Genomic DNA, 25087 nt, shown 5'->3' on the forward strand with positions numbered 1-25087 from the left:
AGTTCCAGCTCCGCGGTTCTAGTTGTGGTGTAAGCTCCGGTGACCACAAACAGTGACGAACGCATCAAGGAGTGAATTTTAGCTTTTAACAAATGGTGCTGATGATCGCCCCACCATGCCGCTGCAGCATAAGTTACAGTCGGCAGAATTGCTCTGTGGTGAAGAAGGCGAATGTGACTGCGGTCCTGAAAGGAATGAAGACGCGCAAAACTGATGAGGGCGGCGGACATCTTCTCAACGAGGTTCCGCAGATGATTCGTGTGGGTGAGAAAGGTCAAGTGACCATCGAACACTACACCCAAGAGCTTCACCTCAGTGACTTGCCGCAGAGTCGTGCCGCACAGCTTAATGGTCGGCTTCCGCTGTGCACCTCTCTGTCCTCTCGATACCAGCAGGCATGTACACTTGCTGGGGTTCAATTTTAAATTCGCAGCACGCGTCCATTTCAATATTCTCTCTAGAGTCTCGTTGGCGAGTTTCTCAACCTCCCTTGACTACGACTACTGTATCGTCAGCGTAGGCTTGAATATGCACAGTAGGTGGTACAGGACGGCACAGTAGGTCATGAATCGCGATGTTCCACAATAGCGGGCTCAAAGGTGAGCCCTGGGGGATGCCCATTGTTGTGCGGACACGCACACTCCCCACCTGACTTCTGTAGTGCACCGACCTTCCATGTAACAAGGATTCAAGCAAGCGGAAAATGTTAAAAGGGAAGCGGTGGGCTCACAGGAAGTAAAGCAAGAATGGGTGCCAAATGAAGTCAAACGCTCCTTTAAAGTCCAATGAAATGAGCAGAGCCAACGGTACCTCTTCATAGCAAGCCTGGAGATGCGAGCGCAGGTTGTGCTGCGCCGGTGTTGCTCTCTGTCCCTGAGTGAAACCATACTGATGTTCGTGCAGTAGGCTGGACGTGTGCAGGAAGAAGTAAATTTGACCGTTCAGCATGCGTTCCAGTAGCTTAACGAGTAGAGGTGAAATGTAAATGGTGCGGTATGAAGAGGGTTCATGCGGCGGGCGGTTCGGTTTCAGTAGAAAAATAACCCTAGCTTCTTTCCAGACCTACGGGAAATGGCCAAGGGATAGGCACGCATTAAACACGGAGAGCAAAAACGGGGAAGCATGCCCAACAAGAAGGGCCAACATACTGGCCGTAATACCAACAGGTCAAGGCGCGGAATTTAAATTTAAATTCCTAGCAGCCAGTCAGAGTTCATTCAATGTGAATTCGTAATCTGTAGTTGTTTGGGCGTATGCTGTCCGGCGTATTAGCGTCATCATAGCCCGATGGGCAACGTTATCGCCTTCAGAATCATCGGTTGGCAGAAAAGTTCGTAGCAGTAACGCTGCCGATGGTAAAGTGGGGGGAGTACATGAGATGTCAGATGAGTGAAGCGGGGGCAGAACGGAAGGAGACGAAAACTTTTGAAAAGCAATTTTGAAGGGAATTCCAAATAAATTCTTACCGGAGGCTGCAGTGCACCTTCTCCTGACGGCTTCATCTTTTGCTGCGTCGATGTGCCTTTTGTACTCAGCGAGTAACTTGTAATACCAAAATCTGAGATCAGCACGGTGGAGGGGATTACGACACATCTGGTACCTCCGACGCGTTGCTCCCACAGACGAGCGTTCCCAAACCAATTAATCGGTCCACCAAGCATTTCCCCTGTGACGCTTTGGCAGCCGCTCCAATTGCTTCCTCAGGCAGTCGACCTTCGCACAAAACACACTGACGATTCCATCCAGACTCTCCGGAGATGCCATGATGCCATACCAGTAGAAGATACAGTGTGGAACCAGGGATCCTATAGCAATTCCTCGACTAGACGAGACTCGTAAGCTTTGGTTAACCGCTTCTTTCGCTCAATTGGAACATCTTCTATACCAAAGACGACGAAACGGTGATCCTACAGGGTCGGCGTGTCCCGAACTGTCCAGAAAACTCCAGAAGACCAGACTGGTCCAGCAGTGAACGTGACGTCAATCCATGTTTCTGTGTAGTCGGTGACAAACGTAGACCGAGAATTCGGGTCATTCAGTATCCGCAAGTGCCGCGAGCTAATGAACTGCGGCAACTGCCGCCCCCGTGTGGTCACCACATCACCACCCCACTACGAGTTTCTCGCATTAAAATCGCCTGCAGTGACCACATTGTCACAATTTTGACGTCTAATATTGACGCTAAAGACGCGAGGATATAATCCACAGCCACAGATGGAGCGGCGTATGCTCCTATCAAAAGTATAGAAATGTCCGCCGTTCGCAACACAAGGGCGATGATGAATGGTGACACACGAATAGGGAAGATGTCCAAAGATGGGTTAGGAGAAACAACCATGCACCGTGGGGTTTGACCATGGTGGAATTTAAACCACCGAGAAGAAATCTCCGGGGCTAGTTTCCCTCGAACGTACGGGTCACAAACAACTGCGAAGTCAATTTTTTTGGCTTCACTATACGAGACGACACGTGCTGTCACTGCGCGCGTGTGATCAAGGTTAGGCTCTAAAAACTTGAGCGTAAATCTTAGCCTGTAAAAACATAAGAACAGAGCGCTAGTTCATATGCTCACCACTAGGTACGAGCCAGCAAGCATTCTAGAAGAGGTTCTGCCTTCTTGCTGGCTGCCCTTTACGCTTCCAAGTCCTTTGTCCTTTGTGCTCTGCCTCTTTGTTCTTGTGACAATATGTTTATAATTCTTTGTACAGTCTGCAGTCACTTGTTCTGTTTCTGCTCTGTTTATTGCTTAAAAGCGATAATAGATCCCAGTTTTTGTATCCTTTATAAATAAATACAAAAGGCGTATATTACCACTGTTTGTTAGAGCTGTGTCTCTGTAAGGTTGTGTCATACTGCATTTTTCATTCTTTTAACAGCAGAGCGGTTTAAAATCTTGTTTGCGCTGTCAATGATTATAAAAAAATATCTAGGACATTCCGACGGCACGTGGGTGTGTATCCCGTGATTATATCTCGTCGTGTTCCTTCTAATATGGCATGCGCCCACGTGGGGTATTTTTCAATAATCCGGCATAAGGAGGGCTGATGCGCCGCTACACAAAACTCTGAATTAAAAACCTAAGCGTTTGAATGAAGAAAGAGCATATAGTCACATCGCCGTTCAACGGGTCGTCCTCGAGAATGCGGATGGCTTTGAAAAGGGGAAGGCTGGCTCTGCGACTGTACGGCTCGGTCACGCTAGACCTTTTTACATTGCTCCTAACGCTACCGAGAACAAGGTGAAGCGCTTCATCAGCACTAAGCGGCCCACGCTTTGCGACCGGAAATCCGTCGTTTCTGCTGCGGACTTTACGTCAACATTCTCATGCAAAAGTGGCTCCTAGAGTACACGATTGGCCCATTTTGGATGGCTTGTCTTAAGATTAAAGGAGCCATGAAGAGAAGGTGAAGGTGAAGAGTGTTTTCTAAGAGCCATAAATGATCTAGAATTTTAACGCTTGATAAAAGGAAAAATTGCATATTTAGTGTTTATATAACTTCCTTTTGTGAACTAAACGTTTACACTGTAGAGAATGCTTCTGTCCATGTGTATTCTAGATTGTTCGTGTTTCTTGCCTTTTGAATACCTATGTTATCCTTACGATGAAAACTTGAATTGTAACCACTCCTGCATGGGCCCTGAAGGGCCTGCAGTATGTTGAAATAAATAAAATAAAAATAGAACTTCGTTTAATTTGAAAGAACTCGAATTCAGTATCTCACTCAGTTTTATTAAAGCCACAACAGATGTTTTTTTTAACGAAAAAAAATCATGAAGTATTTACAACATTCAAATTTTGCGCCACAGTGACGTGTTATGAGCAAGAATTACCTCATACGGGCCAACAATAAAATATAATTTTCAGTGCGTTAACTGCACGTTAGCATTCAAGTGATGCGGTCAAATGGAACTAGAGGCACCATTACAGACGTCCAGTCATGTGTCGTCGGGGCAGGTCAGTTAGGCGGCCGCTAATTGCAAAAACAAGGTTGCGTGACGTCATAGAAAAGATGCGGGAAATTGGCCAGGGGTCCCGACTGCTTTACACGTTTTCTTTAATATCTCCGCTATTTTTTCGAAAATTGCGATGATAATGGTATCATTGTTATAAGGACAAACCAGTCTTTCTAATAAACCCCACTTGTATTTTGTGTTCATGTCTCCTTTAAGTGGGGCGGTCTGCCTACTACCGGGCTGGGAACATGAATTGATTTCATCTTTGCAAACTTTGACTTTCCTGGGATTTAGGAGCCACTGCCAGTCTACTAAAGGGATCATAAGGCCGTCTTGGCCACGTTTAGTCAAAAGCCGGAGGCACTGAGGATCACGGATGATTGGTCGTATCTGCATGTGTGAGCACCACTTTATCCCGCCGAAAAACAAGAAGTAATGCAGGCCTTCACGCCTTAAGGAACAACAACAACGGCGAGCGAGCACTCGACGAAGACTCGGGGGCGATGGGCAATTGAGTGTACGAGGAATGAAGATAGCGTATAGAATAAAGCAGGCATATACTTTACTTTCCGTTTTATTTGGCCTTCTGCTATCGAGTGCCACAGGAGTGCAATGCACAGGGTAAATGATTTCAGTGGCTGATATGGCACTCGTCAAGTTTAGTTTAGTGCGACGAAGACAGCTCTGCTGTAACATCAGGCTTGTACCGTTGTGCAAGCTTAGATTTTTTATCGCTCGCAGAGAATAAGTGCAAAAGCAATAAATGACACAGCGGTGGAAAGCGTATTCGCAGCGTGAAACTTAATGGTGCAGTCTGCGGCGCTCAATATAGAAGAAATACTTTCGAATTCACAATTCCTTATTTATGATTTAATCTATTTATTTATTCAAATACCTACATCGCCCAAATCACGAATTATTTTAAGGGGAGGGTTACAGAATTAGAAATCGATGACAACTGACCTCTAACGTTGACATGTTATGATGCACGTACACAACGCAGACAGGCGCTTGATACAAGACATCGCACATGCGCGCGAAGCATGCGCGCAATAGATGATGATAGCCACAAACATAGCTGAACCAGATTAGCACCGCACGCATTAATATCATCAAAATAACTAGCGCAAATTTGTATTATCATTCACAAAGAGGACGATATAAATGTAAGTATCAGTTAACTTATGGGAGGATTACAAAGCATGAAATCTGCATTCGGATAGGACAGACTTGGTATAAGGAACAAAATTTCGTTATTAAAAATGACGTTCGTAAAAAAAAAAGTAGACCGGGCAACGACAAGGTGTTCAGGTAAACTGTTCCAGTTGCGGATACTTCTAGGAAAAATGCATAATTACGAAATGGTAATTCCGGACCGGTTCCCACGTATGTTTTGTGAGTGATCTGTTCGAGCCGAGGCTTAAGTGTATTTTTGTTTTGCAATGCCTGTTGTACCCCGGGGTCCTGTGTTGCACCCCGGGGTTCCGGGGTCCTCCACCTGCGGTGCGACGATCAGAAAGAGGTGCGACAGGTGTTCATGGATGAGGCTGTTGATGGAACATGCTGTAGAAAAGCAGGGCCAGCCGGTGCTACCGCGATAGCACGCGACATCTCGTGAGAGACAGAATGAAATGAAGTCCTAACAGTCCCTCTCACCGATCACTAAGGAACGTCATTATCCTCTCTCGCGCCGACAGATGACGCAAGGTACATTAGAAAGTGCACAGTAGCTGTACGGGACACTCGAACGCAGTGCCGCAGGGCAAACGCAGAGAGCAAGACCTGACGACGCCCGTCTATTCTCATATATACGTAAAGAGTTCAGCTAAGATCGCCTAGATTACTTCACTTTTGTGAGCGTCTGCGACCTTGTGTTGCTTTCTTCAGACTTGTCCATCATTCCTTCGTGGTGCACGCGTATACAGTTTGCCTGCCGTGGTGGCGGATCCGCTGATATTCCCGCATTTGCCGTCGCCCTACATATCCAAGAACGTTATTCTTGGTATAATCTAAAATCCCCTGATGAATCCAGTGATCAAACCCACCTTCAGACACAAGTTGTTTTAATTTACATTCTCAATTGCGGGTATTCACAGCGGCGGGCCAATACCTACGTTAAGCTCTTCAAGCGGATTTGAATCGTCAATATCTAATGCATCTGCATACTCATGTAACCCTACTGATGTAGCGGTATTTTTTGACACATTTCAGAGCCTAAACACGGGGGGTATATTTAAGAAGTGGGAAAATGTAGCGCCGTTCATTTATCTACAAAAGATTATTTACACGACGAAAAATGTAGAGTGGATATTTCATACAGACCGTGTTGGGCTGAATGTATATTCTTAGTGTAGAACCTCGCTAATGTCGATATTACGAAATCACCTAATACAACATGGTACAAAATATGACCTACTTATATGCTGGCATTATATAGCGAGGTCATGTGCTCGCTGGTTAGCAACTGTCACAGTTTTCTTGTGTATATTCGTTTTATGTACCCCGCAATTGCATGGCGAGCGCGGGCAGTTTATGTAAAACCGAAAACAGCGGCGTTCATGAGTGTGCTGAATTACGTAACTTCTTTTCCAGGCGGCTGACGTAAGGTATATAAGGGGTTATGTTAAGCGCTTGCAAGCACCGGAAAAAGAAGTGTAGGAGAGCAGAAGGCGTCAGTGCACTTACGGGTAGAGAGCTGTGCAGGCTTGCCGGCCTAATAGTGACCGCGTATCTTCATTTTTCGTTTCCTGCAAAAAACAAATTTTATCGAGCATATTGCCGGGAACCATGAATTCTGTTTGTACACTTGAGTTTTGTTTTTACCATCTCGCGACGTCCGGCTCTGTTATCAATTTTTGAAGTAAAGTGCATGTATCCGTTCCTTTTTTTTTAATGTCGCACGGGCTATCTTATTTTGGTAGGGAGAATGTTTGGCCGTGACGTCACTAACCTATACTATTCTTCTCTGATCTCCAGTGTTCTCGTTGTAATTCGACGTTTGGAGAAACAATCGCGCCGAACGATAAATACTCCCAGGGCAGCCGCCGCGGTATTCGACCTGCCTACACTCGGCTGTGGCCGTCACTTGACTGCTGCTTCCCCGCTTGTGTATTCTTTTAGTAGTTAATGAAGCATAAGGTCGCTCCAATAAACTTGCTTTTCCTGCAAGATAGCTGCGTCGTTTTTGGCTGCGCGACATTATAATTGGTCTCTAGTTTCCAGAAAGGACTAGAAATGATGTGACGGCGTCCACTGCGCGAATAAGAAGTCGCTACGCGGAAGCAGTGCGCAGCACCATCTGATGAACTACAGCTTGTTTTGGTGCACTTATGAGCAGCATGTAATATGAATATACAGCCATAAAAACATCCCCACAGAAATGTCGTTCGTTCAGAATTGAAGAAACCATTTGTAAAACCGAGCAATACTCATTTAGTTCTAACATAACCACAGCCCGGGAGCATATGCATATGCGAAGAGTGCAATATCTTTAGACACAACTGTCCCGAGCCAGACCATATAATATATAAAAAACCAGCGTCCAGTAATGTGCTCCTTACACCGTAACCTTACAATGAACCTCAAGGACTTGTATGGGACAGCCATTTAAAATAGTGTCATGTACACAGTGGTAAAATTTCCAGACTATTACGCGATAGAACTGTAAGCGTGGGAGTTGCCTTGCAGCTTTTGCGTCGTAAGCAAAATTACCAAGAATTATAAAAAATTTCTTGATGATTGGAACATATTTTCTAGTAACAATTACGCTCTACTAGCTTCTGTTGGTGTTTCTGTTGCGGATATGCCTTGTTAAATCTTTCCAACTGGTATGCGCCAATCATCACATTCATGTTATCGTCGTGCAATGCTTTCCCGTGTCATTTGAGGGTTTACCCCCGTTTCGGACCACCATGTCCCCTAGCGTCGTGCTTTCGCTACATTATTGTGCATTTTGACACCAGGGGCTGACCCCACACAATTAAGAAGACCACCGTCGTCAATGCCTGATCCAGGTTCGTAGAACACTACTATTTTGACGGTTCTTTTGACTACCGTTGACTTCGCGGCTCAGCCTTCAATTTCAACGGGACGTTGCCATGCCTGGCCCTGGTCGCCTAAGGACTAGGGAGGACCGACCGTGAGACTACAATGAATACGCGACGGCGACAGCAAGGCGGGCGAGCGCCCCTAGCGGTGCCGGACCCACGGCGGTGCTGCGCTTGGGCTCCACAGTTTTTCGGCTGGAACCACGGGCAACTTCACTGTACCCCGTCAAGACCAACATCAATCGTTTTGGCAACTCACAGGGAACAAGGGGATACCAGTATCTTCCAGGTGGGCAGATTTTAAACAACTTTACGGCCAACTATCGCCCGTATCGCCTGACTATCAGAAATACTACCTGTAACTTGAGGCGTACCGCAGGGCTCGGTCCTAAGCCCTTTTTTATCCTTATGTTACATCAACGACATAACGGAAGGACTCGAGAAGAGTGTTACGCTGCGTTTATTCGCAGCGTAACACTCTTTTTTTTGTAACTATTCAATATGATTTACCATGTATATTTTTTAGTGTGGTTGTCCATCTGTAAATGTATTAAGACTACTTATCTGCATTTCATTTTGTTTTTGTGCCAAAACAACGGTTTGTTCTGTTCTGCCTGCCTTGATTTTCTGCACCTGTATATTTGCCTGGGTGCAGGGAGCCTGTCAAGCTGGTTTTTCCAGCGTTTTTTCCCTATCCTCCATCATCAAATGGATGAAAATAAAGTCATTATTATTAGATGACTGCCTAATGTATTCTAATATTTCATGTCAGGAGGATCAGATAGCCCTAAACTCAGCCATAAAAACTGTTAGTGATTGGTGTGAAAAGTGGAAAATGGAAATAAACTACGACAAAAGAGTCTACACAACAATACTAAAAAAACATCCTTGCTTTCAACTACCAGCTAAACGGAATACTTCTTTCAAGAAACAGTAACTTTAAATACCTCGGCCTAACTATATCGCATGATTTAAACTGGAAACCTCACATTAACAATCTGTGTAGCTCGGCCGAAAAAAAGCTTTGATTCTTAAGACGCAAACTAAAAGGTACTCCATCAAATGTGAAATCGGCAGCCTACCTATCCCTTGTACGTCCTATGTTAGAGTATGCTAGTGTTGTATGGTCCCCCTTCAAAAAGAACCAAATAGATAAACTTGAAAGGATCCAGAGGAGAGCCGCGCGGTTTAATCTTTCGAAATACAGTAGAACCGATTCCGTCACTGCTATGCTAACTCAGTTGAACTTGCCGACGCTGTCCGAACGGCGAGCCATTGCAAGACTGAAATTCCGCCACCTGTTTTACATGAAGTCCTTTAATATTAAAACTGAGCGTTACATACAGAAAAAAGTCATCACGGCCAGTGAGACACAGCACTCCCGATTAGATCAGGCCTATGTCAGCAAGAACAGACATATTTAAGTACTCTTTTGTCCACATACCATCGAAGCGTGGAACAGACTGCCACCGGAGATAACGCAGCTGAACTCCGTTGGTGCGTTTGAGAGGGCCGTGTCGAGCTGTGTTGCCGGCGCGCGGTAGTACCAAAGAGTGCAACTTTACATGTTTTGTTTTGGCAATCCTGTGTCGAAATATTGTCCACATCTTGATTCTTGGCAATACTGTAGGCCTCTATTTGCATGGATCTATGTAGTATTCGTTTTTAGGTCGCGCGTTCTCAGTGAGTGAAAATGAAAAACTTGTTATAACCCATCCTGTAGAATGCACCATGTAATACTTCGACCATCCGCCTGTACCGACCTAAGAGATGACAGTATAAATAAATGAAATGAAATGAAATGAAAATGACCACGTTGGCGACGCTGTTCAGCCAAACGGTGACACCGGCGCCGGCTGCGTGCCACCGGCCTTCCGAGGAAACATGGCAACCTCTACGATCATCCAGCGTGGATACGACCCACATGCCATGGCGTGAGACACGGTTCCGATTTCGGAGACGCCAAATTCTGCTTTCACACGGAGATTTCGAACCCGAGCTCTCAACGACGCGGTAGCACGCCGCTCGCAAGCCAACGCCAAGAAGGGAGTGTCGGACGCCTCCCCGACGTCCGCCACGCCGGCAGAGAAGACGCAGCCTCCCACATCGCGAGCCGATGGAGGCAAAGGCAAGCTTATCACCAAACGGAAGCGGCGTCCCTTCCCAAAACCGAATCCGAACGACTATGTAATAGTTGTAAAGCCACGTGAGTGCACCTCGCTGCATGAAGCTTTCTCAGAGAACTGGTACGGAACCGCGTTCAATGCGTACCTCGGGCACGAGCGAGCTGATTCTCTGCCAGTCCTTCCCTCGATAGAGCAAAATTTGATCGCCATTCATACCCCGGACCTCGACGCGGCGGACAAGGTTATGGGGGACTTCTCGGTGAACATCGAGCGCAGGCAGGTCCTGCTACACGGGTACCTGCGACAAGATGGAGGCAATGTGTGCCACGCAGTCATCGTGGTCCGCAACACAGATACGTGCGTATGACGCTTCGAGAGAGCGTGCGTTGGAGATCAGGCACCATCGTCGAGGTGCGTAAATTTAGAACATCGAACAAGGCGCGTGTCACCTTCGCTGGCCAGAAGAAGCCACGATTTTTTCACTACGACACAATGTTGATCCCCGTCCAACCCTACTACCGAAGGATCCCGGCCTGCGGCAACTGCGGTGTCGTCGGCCATCGGATCGACGCATGTCCCAACCCAAGACCCAATACGTGTGGCCTGTGTGGACAGCAGGTGCAGCTTGTGGAGGAGGGATTGCGGGCCCTCATGATTGTGTACCAGTGTGTTCTGTGTGTGGCGGAGCGCGCACAACCAACTCACGAGCATGCACAGCCAAGTACCGTATTCCCAAAGCGGCCGCCCTTAGGGGAGAAAATCCAGAATGGCGGCCAAGAAACGTCGCCAGCTTCTGCCTCACGATGAGGCCGGTGAGCCACCGCGCCGGGACAATGCCAAGAAAGAAAAGCAAGCCCCTCTACCGAAGCAGTCGGGAAGCAGCCGACGATGCAGTACTGCAGAGGTGGGGGCCAGGCCTGCGCCAACGCCGTCAGAGAGAGAGAGAGAGAGAACAACTTTATTTAGTCGCCTGCAGAGCGGTTTCGGACGACCCTCTCACGAGAAGTTCATCCTAGCCGTGACGCGGCCTGGACGTCGTCCCGGCTTGACCCTAGGACCTGCGCCCTTGCTTCCCCGCTCGTTCGCTGCAAACCTAGGGCCGCCGAGACCTGCTGGACTGCGTGGAGTTTCACGTCGTAGTCATAAGTCCACTTCGCCGCCTCTAAGGGTGGTGGAAGCGTCGTTTCTTCTGCTGCCTTCGTCGCGCTGATTCTGCAGTCCCACATGATATGGGTCAGCGTGGCCCGCTCACACTCACAGAGTTTGCACACATCACTGTCGTACACCATTGGGCACATGTACTTCGCGAGCACCGGGGGGATCACGGAGTCCGTCTGTAATTGTCTGTATAATACGGCCTCCTCCCGAGGCAACCTCGGGTGGGGAAGCGGCATCGTTCGTCGACACAGTCTGTACCACCGCACAACGTCGTTGTAGCTGGTCATCGTATCCTTGGTTCCGTCGTAGTCTTGGGCGCCTGCGTCCACGTCGTCCGAGGCGGCCTGGTCGCTGTTCGTCGCGCGGCGTGCAAGTCCTCGCGCGACGGCGTTGGCCGTCTCTTTGTGGTTCGCGTTGCCCACCTGGCCCGCCACAGTTCTACCCATGTGGGCCGGGAACCACTTGAGCACCACGCTGCCTCTACTGAAGCAGCCGTTGGCTTCGACCTTGCGCAGAATGCGCGCGGCCTCACCGCACACACTGTTCTTGGCATAGTTGCGGATCGCCGTTTTCGAGTCGCAAAGGACGGTCGAGCACCCGGGGTCTGCTAGGGCGAGTGCCACCGGTACCTCCTCGGCCTGATGTGTTTTCTTGGCGTGAACGCTCGCCGCCGTCTTCATGTCTCCCGTCATGGCTGTCACTACCACCGCCGCGTAGACGTCTTCCTCTTCTTGGTGTCTCGCAGCATCCACGTACACTGCCCCGTTGTCGCTTGTGTGTAGGTCTACCAGGGCCTTGGCCCGAGCGGTCCTTCGTTCCTTGTTATGTTCTGGGTTCATATTGCGAGGGATCGGACAGACGACGAGCCGTTCCCGCGTTCCCTCGGGCAGCGGTTCCCCTGCTGGTTGTCCTCCCTCCTTGGGCACATACCCCAGGCATCGGATGATGTATCGTCCCGTTCTGGTGCCCGACAGGCGCTCAAACTCCGCCGTCTTCTGTGCTTCCGCGATTTCGTCGAGGGTGTTGTGCACTCCCAACGCCGCGAGCTTGCCAGTGTTCGTACTTCTGATGAGGCCGAGAGCCTTCTTGTACGCCTTACGTATGGTCGCCTCGATCTTGGCTTTCTCGCACGCCCTCCAGTTGTGAAACGCGGCGACGTACGCGACGTGGCTTATGACGAAGGACTGGACAAGCCTCATCAGGTTCTCCTCCTTTATGCCTCCCCTTCTGCTGGAGACTCGGCGGACAAGGCGCATGGCCGCGTCCGCTATCGTGGTCAGCTTGGTTACTGTGGCTCCGTTGACCCTCGTTCGTTCGAGAAGCATGCCCAGCACCCTGATTTGGTTGACCTCCGGGATGACCTGTCTGTTTGCCGTGTGTAAGACGGTGCTTGACCGGTCGTCTCTTTTGCGTTTCTTAACGCCCTTCGGTGGGAGTATCAGCAACTCCGACTTGGTCGGAGAGCAGACGAGGCCTGATCCGTCGAGCTGTTCTTCGATTGCGTCTATAGCTTCTTGCAAAGTGGTCTCGATATGTCCGTCGCTGCCTCCCGGGACCCACAGCGTGACGTCGTCGGCGTAGATGGTGTGGCGGAAGGCCGCCACCTTTTCCAACCGATTTGCCACGGCAATCATCACTAGGTTGAACAGCAGCTGAAAAATGACTGAACCCTGCGGCGTGCCGACGCTGCCAAGCTTCTTTTCGGGCAGCTGCAGGTCTCCCGCGCAGATGTTGGTCGTTCTGTTCGTCAAAAAGTTCCTGATGTAGTAGTACGTCCGTCCTTCCATGTTGAGTTTAGAGACTTGTCCTAGGATTGCCGAGTGTCGGACCTTGTCGAACGCACTCTGCAGATCCAGGCCAAGCACCGCTCTATTGTCTCTGGTCATTGTGTCGTCATCTAGGATCTCGTGTTTTAGCAGGATCATGGCGTCCTGCGAGCTCAGTTTATTTCTGAATCCTATGAGGGAGTTGGGGTAGAGCTTTGCGTCTTCTAGGTAGCGTTGCCACCGGTTCATGAGGACGTGCTCCAGTACTTTCCCGACGCACGACGTGAGTGAAATTGGTCGAAGGTTCTCTATGCTGGGGGGCCTGCCGGGTTTTGGGATTAGGATCGTTTTGGCCACCTTCCACTGCTTGGGGAGTTGGCCTGCGTGCCAGCACTTGAAGTAGCGCGTCAGCGCCTCCCCTGCCGCGTCGTTTAGGTTCCTGAGCGCCTTGTTGGTGACCCTGTCAGGTCCCACCGCCGATCTTCTGTTAAGATTCTGCAGCGCGTCGCGCACTTCCCATGGTTCTATGTCCTTGTCTAGCTCCGCGTTCTCCTCGCCGAGGTAACCCGGATGGTACTCGGTGGGGGAGGTCGGGAGGTACTTGGCGTCCAGCGTTTTCTTTACCTCGTCCTCTCCCAGTTCCGTGATGGTCCTATGGAGCGTACGGGCAAGGTTGTTGTGTTGGGTACTCTTGGTCGTGGTCTCGTCCAGGAGGTATCGCAGCATGTTCCACGTCTTTCCCGTGTGCATCATGCCGTCCGCCTCGTTACATGCCTGGTTCCATTGGTGGGCGCACATCACTCTGCAGTGCTTTTCGATCTGTTTGTTGAGTTCGGCGATCCATTTCCTCAGCCGACGGTTGGTGCGTTGTTTTAGCCAGCGGGCCTTCAGTGAGCTGTTGGCTTCCAAAAGGTGCGCCAAGCGGCTGTCCATCATGTCGATGTGTTCGTCCGTTTCTATTTTTTGAGTAGCGTCGTCCACCGTCTTCATGACGGCGGTGGTCCACCCTTCTATGTCTTCTATGTCGTTCGTTTCGGGTAGCGCCCGGCGAAACGCCTCCCAGTCCGTGAACTTGTGCGTTTTCTTGCCGTAGTTGTTGCGGCCGGCGAGCGGGATTCAGACCTCCACTATCATGTTGTCGCTGCCAAGGTCTGCTCCCGTGTTGCGCCATTGCGCTTCGCGCGAGCACGCCGTCCCCATCATGACGAACGTCAGGTCCAGGGTGGCATCCCTCGCCACCGACGTACCGGTTCTTGTGGGTTGCGACGGGTCCGTCATCAGGTTGAAGCCCACGTCTATGGCATCCTGTAGTAGTTCTCTTCCCTTGACCGCCGTTCTGGCGTGTCCTCAAGCCTGGTTCGGGGCGTTGAAGTCGCCGCATACTACTACCGTGTTCCCGCCGGCCAGCCGGGCCGCCTTGTGCATGAGGGCCTTGAAGTGCTTCTGGTTGTGGAGCGGGTTACTGTATCGTTCACTACGAATGCGCTTTCCTTCTTCCTTTTACCCGTAACGAGCTCGACCATGCAGTGCTCCACCGTGCTGTTGGTCAGAAGCGTGTGCTCGACGAAGGTGATCCCCCTCCGAACCAGAAAGCACGCACCTCTGTGTCTGCTCCGTTTGCCGTTGAGCACCACGCTGTGTCCCGTAGTTGGTTCTGCGTAGGTACGGTGCCCCTGTAATCTCGGCGGGGGACCTTCGCAGTGGGTTTCTTGCAGTAGTATTGCGTCGGGCTTGCGCTTGAGCTGCCTTATGTGTTGTTGTAGCACCGCTTTTCGTCGTGAGAACCCGTCGCAGTTCCACTGCCAGACCAGGAGGTCCTTTATTGGCACTGGGGCTGCGACTGCGGAAGTTGCTGTGCTACGGCGGGTTGTCCCATCCATAGTTGCTGCAGTTTGGCAATGATCTCGCTCTCCAGTCCCTGTATCTGGGCTTGAATTTGTGCTTGTAATTGCGTGAACGCGTTCTGTAGTCCCTGCACTGCATGCTCGAGGGCCGTGAGGCGCTCGTTCATTGCGTGAGTCGTTTGCTCGAGGGCCGTGAGTCGCTCGTTGGTGATCTTTGCATTGGCTTCTAGGCGATCCAGCCGCTCGTCTTGCTTGTCTAGTCTTGCGTTGATCCTGTGGTCTCTGGCGCTCTCCACCGCCCGTCGTTTGGGGTTCGCCTCCGACGGGCGGGCCCCCCTAGGGTCAGTTTCCGCCTCTGGTTCGTCTTCGTTCATTATTTATTGGTTTCGCTCTAGCGTCGGTAGGGGTTGTGGTTGCGGCATTGTTGGCTGCACGGCCTGCTGCTGCTGCTGTTGGTGCATCGAGATCAGCATGGCGAGCTTCTCGTTGATCTCCTTGATGGTGGCGTCTTGCTCTACGATCTTTTGCTTAAGCTTCTCGTTTTCTGCGCGCAGAGCCGTAACGGCACCACTTTCCTCCTGGGTCTTGGTCTTAGCTTGTTGTTGCCTCTGGGACTGGAGTCTCGTCGTGGACGCCATCTTGACCGCGTCGGCCCACGCGACTTTTCCCGGGGCTGGGACGGCGATCGTCTCCGACGGCTGGCGCTCCTTCCCCGCCTCGCGCTGTTTCTCCTGTCTCGCCGGCGGCTGGCGCTTCGTTGACGCGACTCTCGCCTCGGCGCGAGTGGCGGGAAACTTGCCGGTTCTGGTACCCGTCCCTGTCGCTGTTGCTGCAGAGTCTCGATCTTGCGTTCCCACTGTCTCTTGGTTACCACAAACGGCTTCTTATATCTATTCTTGCATTCCCGTTCGCCCGTCGGGTGTTGCCCCCCGCAGAGCTTGCAGTGGGGCTTGCACTCCCTCTCGTGGTCGGCGCCAGGGTTGGCGGCTCCGCACGCAAAACATATTCTGGTGTTAGGATATCGGCACACGTCGCTCCTATGTCCCACTTTGCCGCACTTTCTGCAGACATCGAAGTGCCTGCGGTATAAGCCGCATCGCATTATCATGGAACCGTACTTCACGTAGTTGGGTACCTTCTGCCCTGCAAAGAGGACGATCACGGTCGTCGTGTTGCCAATCCGGTGCGCCTCAACCGCTAGCGGGTTGTACTAGTTAACAATGTTGTCGTTGATTTCCTCTGGGGTGTCTTCGATCGCCACGCCGCGAATGACTCCCTTGACCGTGCCTTCGGGCGCCATGTCGTACGCGTTGATCTCGTAAGTGGACCCTCCGATGTTAAGGGCCCTGATCTTGGAGTATACGTCGGCGCGGCGCTCGTGGGGCGTGCTGACCACGATCATGTTCTGCGCCGAATTCGTGTATATGGTGTCTTCCTTAGCTTCCTCTCTCGTTACTCGGGCCGCCGCCATGATGACCGACATGATGATCGAGGCTCCGGTTCTGGCCACGTTGAGGCCGCCGCGCGGTCGCATCACTATCTTGATTTCCTCCCTCGGCATGACTGCCGGCATGCGTGCTGCCTTCGTGATCGTCGCGTCCACTCGCTTCGCGAAGTTAGCCCTTTCTCTAGGCCTAGATTGTCGGTCCGACGCGGCGCTGGGCTCGTCGAGACGCTCACCTGGTGTGGTGACTTGCCTGAGTCTCTTACCGGCCGCCGTCCAGCCGCTCGTTTCTTCGGGTGCAATGTCGTGACCGTTGACCTCGACGCTCGTTCTTTCTCCGTTACTGCCGACGAACAGCGCCGGCGTTGCACTGGGCTCCTGTGGCGTGCACACTTCCATCGTTGCGGTTGCCGCCGCCGTCTTGGTCGTACTCGTCAGGTTAGGCCTAGCGGCCGGGCCCGGCGCCCCCGGGGGCCGTACAGGTGCGAAGCCTAGAGTTAGGCTTCGCTGCACGCCCGCACCGTGCAACTTTCTGAGTCCGACAAATTTGGGAGAATCACGTACCGCTTGGGCGAAACTGGTATCGGTCAATGCCCCGTACCTTCACGAACACTCTGGTACTAATTATACCGCGGTAACTAAGGATTGCGCCGCAATAATTGTGAAAATTACAGGAGCCGTGGTAAAGAACGTTCGCTCACTTTGGCGACCGCAGCGCCACCTCCACAAAAACGGAAAGCAGGTGACCGGTACGGGCGGGGCTGCCTTCTCGTACCGCTTTATGCTCCTTTTTTCGGTGCACAGATCTGAGCAAAATATTTTAAGCAACCTACAGGCACAAATTTAAACTTTGCAAAAAAGGTTAGCAGCAGCCGAGGCCAAACAGACCGAATCCGTCGGCCCTCCTCCTTCCCCGTAGTGCAGGCAATGGAGAGTGAGTGAGACTGGCGCAGCGGCGAAGGACGCGCTAGCCAGCTCTTGAGGCTCGTATTAGCGCCCTTGAGGCTCGTGTGAACAGTGAACTGCCCTCGAGAATCAAATCTCAACTCTCGTAGAAGCCGCGATCGGGAAAATGACAGAGGCCATCCCCACCCTCATGGCACAAGTCGCGCGGTCCAACAAACGAATTGGCCTAATTAATGACGTGTCCGGCCGGCACCCCAAAACTTCCTGACAACCAATTGATCTTGATGATGATGATGACAGCTGCTCCCTCGCGGGAATGGAGGACAGCCCCCCAGTGGCTAGTGCTGGCTCGGGAGCGCCGCCATCACAATCACTCGTTAACCTCACCGACCATGGCGGGCACCCATAAACTTCGGAAATACGCGAGATACAATTCGGCCATCCTCATTCAAATCACCCATTAGAACTGTCGGGGTTTTAAGTCCCGCACAAAGCGGGCCGACCTCCGACATTTCCTCACGACGTTTGAAAACCTTCCTGCTGTGGTAGCCCTTCAAAAACCAGGCAGCGGTGCCACGATTACAAACTATACTAAGTTTCAGCAAGACCCCTTATCCTGCATCCGCGTGCATAAAAATTACACGGCCAACCTGGTTGACCTTGACCTTAAGCCGAAATTCTCGTACGTGATGGTAACACTCCTACTACGCAAACAGGACCCGCCACAACACGTGCTAAACATCTAGTGCTCGCCGAGACTAGCCAACATTACATTCCCAGACGTTTTTAGCTGCGCCTTAAAGGCTGTGGGCAAGGACCCCCTGGTGATTTGGGGTGATTTTAACGCCCCGAGTACACTTTGGGAATTTGTGCGTGAAGAGCGGCGGGAACGTAAGTTGGCGGAACTTATGTCGACGCTGGGCCTAAGTTTTCACACCGACCCTGCCTACCCAACTCGCGTGGGTAACACCGTGACCACGGACACTTGTCCGGACCTTACACTCACCAAAAACATCCAATATGCATATTGGGTCAACACCATGGAGGCCCTCGGCAGCGAACACTGCATACTCAACACCACCATTCACACCCGTCCCGTGGCAAGAGCTCACGCAGAGGCAAAATTACCCGATTGGACTAAATTTCGACAAACATACACTAACAACACCCCCATTAAGGAGCAAGGGTACCACGCTTGGTCCAAGCAATTGGTTTTGACCCTTCGCTCCACAGACACCCAGATTAAATTCTCGGAGGCGACTCCGGAGGTTGGATAACTACCTCCTTCACCTCTGGGCTGCTCGGCACAGCCTCGACCGCCGGTGGCGCCGACAAAAAAAAACAATCCCAAAATGAAAATTCGCATCGCCGAGCTTACCCAGCGAGCGGTGGAGTCAGCTCACCGAGTCTAACTGGGTGGACCGATGCGACACGGCCGCGCGACAAATGTCGAGCAAGAGTACCATGCGCCTCTTCCGCGCCGTGATCGATCCGACCCCAACTAGAACAAAGACACAAAAGCACCTCCAACGAGTGATTCACAGCTTCGATGGGGACACGCAAAATTGGCATGCAAACTGCGAGACCAATACCTAAGCACACAGCAGGACCCCCGATGGTTCGCGTACTCGTAAGCAGGTAGCGAGAGCGCGGACCTGGATCAACCGTTCCAGCTATACAATCTAAAGGCGGCCCTAGCAAAAATGAGGCGAGGCATGGCACTAGGACGGGATCACATCACAATGAAACTACCTGCCAATCTTCCCGACTCTTCCTACACCATGCTCCTTGCTTACATCAACTCCATTTGGCTAGGGGAAACACCCCTTTCGATTGATTGGAAGACCGCCCTGGTCACCTTCATACACAAAGCGGGCAAAGCCATTGACACGGACAACTTCCGCCACATCTCCCTGACTTCTTGTATGAAAAAACATCCCCCTCGCGAGGGGCACGATCAAATGCAGAGCATTTCCGCGGGGGGCGCGCCTGCAAGTCGTATGGATTACGTATTGGTTGTTGTAATTGTTGTCTTCCAGCGTAGACATTGTCGATGAAGTCGCTGGTGAAACGTGAAACGTGCCGTGAACCCCCTGCCGCGGCTATGACGCAACGTGGAGCGGCTATGACGCAACGTGGCGCGGCTATGACGAAACACAATCCACTTTAATCCAATCCAATCCAAATGCAAACCAATCCAATCCAAGCCAATCCAAGCCAATCCAATCGAATCCAATCCAATGCCCCCCGCGAGAGTGTGTTATAGCGCCAAAATCGCACCACCACACGAACGCGTGATGTTGACGTCGCGATCACGCCACAGATGTTAGCGACCGAAGCACGCGCGAACGACATATGTGGTTTAAGCGCGAACCGACCGCGGCGAGAGAGCGCGATGCGAGCGCCCCCACCTGTTCTTGCGCGCGAACCGACTGTTGATCAGCGCGAACCCAACGCGGCGAGAGAGGGTGTTGCGCACGTCCCCACCTGTTGTGCGCCCGAACCGAACGCGGCGAGAGAGGGCGTTGCGAGCGGAGAGAAGGCGAGGAGGACGCGGGGGAGAGGGCGCACCTCTGGCCGACGGTTGAATCAGTCAAGGATATAAGGCACGTTCGGAACCTTCCGTTCTGTGTCGGCTTTGTGGCTCAGTTGGTAGAGTACCGTGCACCTTGCCTTCCGCCCGCAGAGTCGTAGGATCGAAACCTGGCGCCGGCAAGTATTTATATAGTGTAGGGGGAGCGATGCGGACGCGGACTACGGACGCCAACGCGGGTGACATCGTGAGTTACTGAAATGCTCTGCATTTAAAATCGTCACCTGAGCCGTTTGCCAGAGCGGGGATCGAATATTCGCCACGGTGTTAAGCCTAACATCAGTATGCGGGCCTGTAGGTGGGCCGGCCGGCTGCTACCACGTCGCGCGCCGTTCTCTGCGCGCGGCAGCACCTGCATCGCGTCGACGACCAATTTTTGGTCGGTTGACAAGATCAGTACGTATGAGCTTAACAGAAATTGCCGCCGTCGCGGAATCGGCGGTTGCTACGGCAGCTCTGCTTTAGAGATAGGCGACTGCAAACAGTGATGTACGTCCGGAAGTCGCATCCTCCGTGTAAGCGAAGGAGCTGGCCGAGCGGAAGTCCGCCTGCGGTGACGTCACGACCTCCCTCGGATTTCTCCGCTGAAACGCTCCGTCGTGTGAATACCCCTTTAAGGACTGCTGCCCACCCTCCCTGTAAAAACTTCTGTAAATAAATGTTTTTCACTCAGTCACTCAGACAGCAACGCGTCCTTCGCGGCACACTAACGAGACTGCTAAAGGCAGCGGCGGAGCTTCGGCAAGTCCCCTCTTCATCTTCGCAGGAGTTGCAAGTGTCCATCGGCCTGCTGGCGATAAAAGACACAGAACTTTACAAGACAGACAGGAGAATCACTAAGCTACTGGAACGTGACGAAGTGATCGGTATTACTACAACTCCTTGGCGGACCATAAAAACATGTAATAACAATAATTTTGACGGGGCTTTGCCGTGAAGTCTGCGATCGCTCCCGGCATCAGACTTACTACCACCGGCTATTCAGCACACCCACACGACCCCTTTCAATGGGGCTCGCGCACATCGACCTCGGCAGAGGTCCTGCTAAAACTGCAGGTTTCAACATTTAATGGTTACCCATGTGAATTCAGTGGCTCTGGGACCGTTTCGACACGTCGATGCGAGGCCACCAGTACCTTTCCCTCATGTTCGACGTGAGGAGCAATGGTAATCGCTGGGAGCGGCTGTCAACCAATGCTCTGGCGGCGCAGGAAGCAGACGCATTGATGTTCACGTCCATGACGCGGCAAGAACGGGTTCCACCGCTTTCCGTACATCACGTCGTCCGCATCCTCGACTCGGGATAGCGCGAGCCCCGAAAATCCATTGGAGTACTTTAGCCTCTCCAAGAGAAGACGCGAGGCAACGATCCGTTCGACGCGACGTGCGACACAAGGGAGCGCCTGTCTCAGGAGAACACAAAAACACAATCCAGGCCAATACGCAAAACATTTGGACCGCTACCGTCTCTTAAGTCCCCGTTACAGGTAAAGCCACATCGGAGGCTTCGGCATTCCAAAACGGCCACAATGAGTCTGAATGCAAGTATTTGGTGGTGGGCTCCAGCACCCAGTTAGCGTGAGTCGCCCCACGGAAGACAAGCGCGTGGAACACGAGGGTTCGCTTGCTGATGTCAAGGACGGCTCAGCGGCAACAAAACGTGCAAAAACAAGAATACAACAAAAAACGTGCACAACTAATGACGCGGCAGAAGAAATAGAGCGACCACCGCTTCATTTTGAGTATACCTTTGCTTCACATTTCATAAAAGACGAGTGCTTACAGCAAGGTCTTGACGACCATCTATAACCTTCGAAGTAGCGGAGGGGGTTGCGGTCATGCGTAAATCTGAATGGTTGCGTTTTATTGGAGCCGGAGAAACAAAACAACACTTGCCATTCACTTCTGCTCCGGGCGAGGAAACAGCGAGCAGCAGAGCAGCATTTAGAGTTGACATCCATTACGAAAATTGCCCTTCGGGAGGTGAGGTCAAACTACAAAAAATCTAATCCAAAGCAAGCCCCCCAGGAGGCACAGAAAGTGTGCCCCAAGACCGGCCCATCTATGGCCGCTTTCTGGCATGTCCGGCCAGCATCCAGGTTCTGGCAGCCACTGATCTTGCGTTGAACGGCCAACATTCGGCAACCAGCGCTTCGGTATTTTTCCGTCCGCCCGTGTCCAGACGTACAACGGCTGCCAACCGGCTGCCAGATATTCAGTTCTCTTACGGCTGCCAATGTTGAGAAAGAGAACGGCCGAAGTACGGCCTTAGGGCATAAGTTTTTTTCTTCGGGAAGCGGTAATCGGCCGAAGCACGGGAAGCGACCGGCCACAGAATATGCGTATTCTTGCGGTAGTTGGTGTTCGAAAGGAGACCGGCCGGAGCGCGGCTGCCGTGCATTCGTTGTTTCAACGGTGAACCGCGCGTCCGGCGGTAGAATATTCGTTTTCTTCGGGCAACCAGTGTAATAAAGGATACCGGCCGACGTACGGCCCCAGAATATACGTTTTTCATTCGGTTAGCTGTCCTCGGCCGAATTACGGCAAGCGAATGGCCACAGAATATTAGGCAACCGGTGTTCAAGAGGAGACCGCCCTACGTAAGGTATCTGGTTATACGTCATTTTTTCGGCAAACGGCATACAGCCGAACAACGGCACGCGCCTGGGCGCCGAGAATTCATGCACAGACGTGTTTGGAAGGAGACCGACCGGTTTTTTCCTGGGGGGAGAAAAAAGCCGTTAGGGAGCCGAACGAAGGGGACGCGTTTTTCATCCGCTCCGTGTTTGTACGTTTTAAATAAACGAACATCGTTTTTTAAACAGTAATGAGTGTTCTCGGTGAACGGGCAAGGTGCAAGGACTCACTGGACATTAGCAGGGAACCTTTTAGGGTATCGAAATGTCATTTATTGCCACAAGAAGACTGTGCCACACCGACGGGTGAGCTAAGCCTCGCCAGTCATCGCCGCTACCACGCCTCTGCCGCCGGCTTCGTCGACACATCAGCTCGAGGCTATTCGCTCCCTTAAGAAATGGAGAGCATTGGAGACATCGACCCGGCAGAGATGTCCGATCCGAGGCCCACATTTGGACATGGGCCGAACATGGCTGCCGGAAAAGGGCCGGACAGATAATCACCGGCCAAAGTACACCGGCCTCTTTTAGGCCGAACAGTCCTGTGCTGCCTGGGCCAACTCCAATATGGAAACACCACTCGACTAGATGCACTCGAGGTATCTAAACGCCATGCCATTGAGAGTTGCTCAAAGAGGAGTTTGAACCCGCCGCGGTGGCTCAGTGTCTAAGGTGTTGCGCTGCTGAGCACGAGGTCGCTGGTTCGATTCCCGGCCGCGGCGGCCGCTTTTCTGATGGAGGCGACAAGCAAAAACGCCGGTGTGTACGAGATTTCGGCGCACGTCAAAGATCCCCAGGTGGGCGAAATTAATCCGGCGACCTCCACTACTGCGCGCCTCATCGCCTGCGTTGCGTCGGCGCGTTAAACCCTGCAATCATCAAAGATGAGTTTCAGTACGGCAGTAGTGTTGGCGACTTCCGCACGCTGGGTGCCCCCTCCTGCAGAGTCAGTGGTAGCTCACAACGCCACTCGCCACGGTATGTACATACTCGAAGCTTACCCACGGAGGTGTGGTAATATATCGGTGCAAATAAACAGATGTAAACTAGCGCTGCCTCCCGAGATCGCCATGGACCACAGTCGAGGTGGTGGCGCCATCTGTAGGCCCAGTTGGCCTAGACAGGTAGGCCTAGACGGGCATCATCGCCGGAATTGCGAGCTCCTAAACAGCTGCGCCGTTAAAAGGAAGCAGAGAGGGACATCTTAGCCGCTTACTGACAGTGTGGTGCAGTAGACATTCGCATATTGAGGAAGACCCAATCGCCGAGCTGTTACGAAGGCTGCATAACCGCGGCGATGGCAAAGCTGGCGAGCACTGTGTCAAGTCTGGCAACGCTGACGAGAACGCAAAAGGCGGCATTTCGATAGCCTGGTGTGATTTTTCACGACGCAGCAGCAGAGGCATCGCACCCCGAGAAAAACTAGCAGTGGCTTAGTTTGGCTATGCAAGTATATACGTAGCGTGAACTAAGGCTCAGCTGGTTATTCCTGGTTGTCTAGGATTAGCTTGGTTACCATGCTTACTGCTGCTTCAATGACACACGCACGGTATACGCACTATGAGACACATGTATATTTATCCAGCGGCTGCGGCGCAGCGTCACCAATCGCCCCAGAGCTAAGCTGGTTCCACAGGCGCACGCCGGTGTTGCTGGGGTGCACGAGTCATCGGTTCCACACCCAGCCACCCCTCGCATGATCACCAAGTGGACCGGGCCGCCAGGTGCGGAACGGAGGTCGGCGAAGACGCTAGGTGCGTGGGGTGTGTTAGAGACGCCGGGCGGCGAGCAACGTTCTGTGCGCTGCTCCTCGCGCATGCGGAGCACGGCTCTCCAGGAGCCACGCGAAACTGCTCAACCTCGGCCAGTGTAGCTGACGCTACAAAATGGGCAGCGTCGCCAGCTGCAATAGAAAAGGAAAGCACGCGTGTGCAAACGACGTGTACAGGAATAAGGCGCTCACGGAGAAGCTGCACCTGAGCGAAGAGAAGTACGGGACGCGACAAAAGCATGGCGCAACAGTGCGTACCACTGCAAAGCGCCCGCGATACAACTCAAGATTTTGGATGAACCGCGGGACTTAGTGCGCGCGTCTTCTGAGAGCAAACGTGATACAGAACCACGCCGGAGCTTGATCGAGACGCACTTCTATTTCTCGATTAGCCAGCAAGGTCTGCGTGCACTGCAGCGCTAGTGCCTGCGGGCAGACGTGAACGTTAAGGACGCGGGGGGACGATGAATCGTCGGCTGGGAGTCATCAATCAGCCCGTTCATCCTCATCGTTACGGGCAGCTCTGACCCAGGTCTGATTTGCGTCGTTATTCCGTTACAGACCTGTTTCCCTACCCTCTCTGCTGCGTAAGTGTGCTTACGTGGAGCACACTTTTAACGCAGCCTCATGATTGTGGCGCGCACGATATCAAAAGCTGCAGGGCACCGCTTTTTATTAAGAAACCAATTCAGTCATGCATGCCAATGAAGTTGGCTGCCGTCATGTACCGGCCACGCCCTAACTGCAAAACATTCACACGTTAAATATCTTCGCAATTATACACTATCTGTACATGACAACGAGAACTTTATGAATAGAGAAGTCCTGTACATACGCGCTTGG

At 52.0% G+C, this 25087-nt stretch overlaps 1 protein-coding gene and 3 pseudogenes across 1 annotated transcript in view; 2 read left to right on the plus strand and 2 right to left on the minus strand.

Moving 5' to 3' along the window:
• LOC144176017 (ATP-binding cassette sub-family C member 2-like) overlaps nt 1-25087 on the minus strand; it is a 320694-nt gene that overhangs the window by 168284 nt on the left and 127323 nt on the right. The window contains exon 6 of the mRNA XM_077705121.1: nt 6640-6701. Within this exon, the coding sequence (XP_077561247.1) occupies nt 6640-6701 (62 nt within the window). The remainder of the gene's footprint in view (nt 1-6639; nt 6702-25087) is intronic.
• Nucleotides 9885-11292, plus strand: LOC144173773 (uncharacterized; annotated as a pseudogene).
• Nucleotides 14870-16737, minus strand: LOC144173774 (uncharacterized; annotated as a pseudogene).
• On the plus strand, nt 16929-17653 carry LOC144173775 (uncharacterized; annotated as a pseudogene).

Source organism: Haemaphysalis longicornis, unplaced genomic scaffold (assembly GCF_048455015.1).
Source record: "Haemaphysalis longicornis isolate Haplotype H1 unplaced genomic scaffold, Haemaphysalis longicornis Haplotype H1 scaffold_3, whole genome shotgun sequence".
NCBI classification, from domain to species: domain Eukaryota; kingdom Metazoa; phylum Arthropoda; class Arachnida; order Ixodida; family Ixodidae; genus Haemaphysalis; species Haemaphysalis longicornis.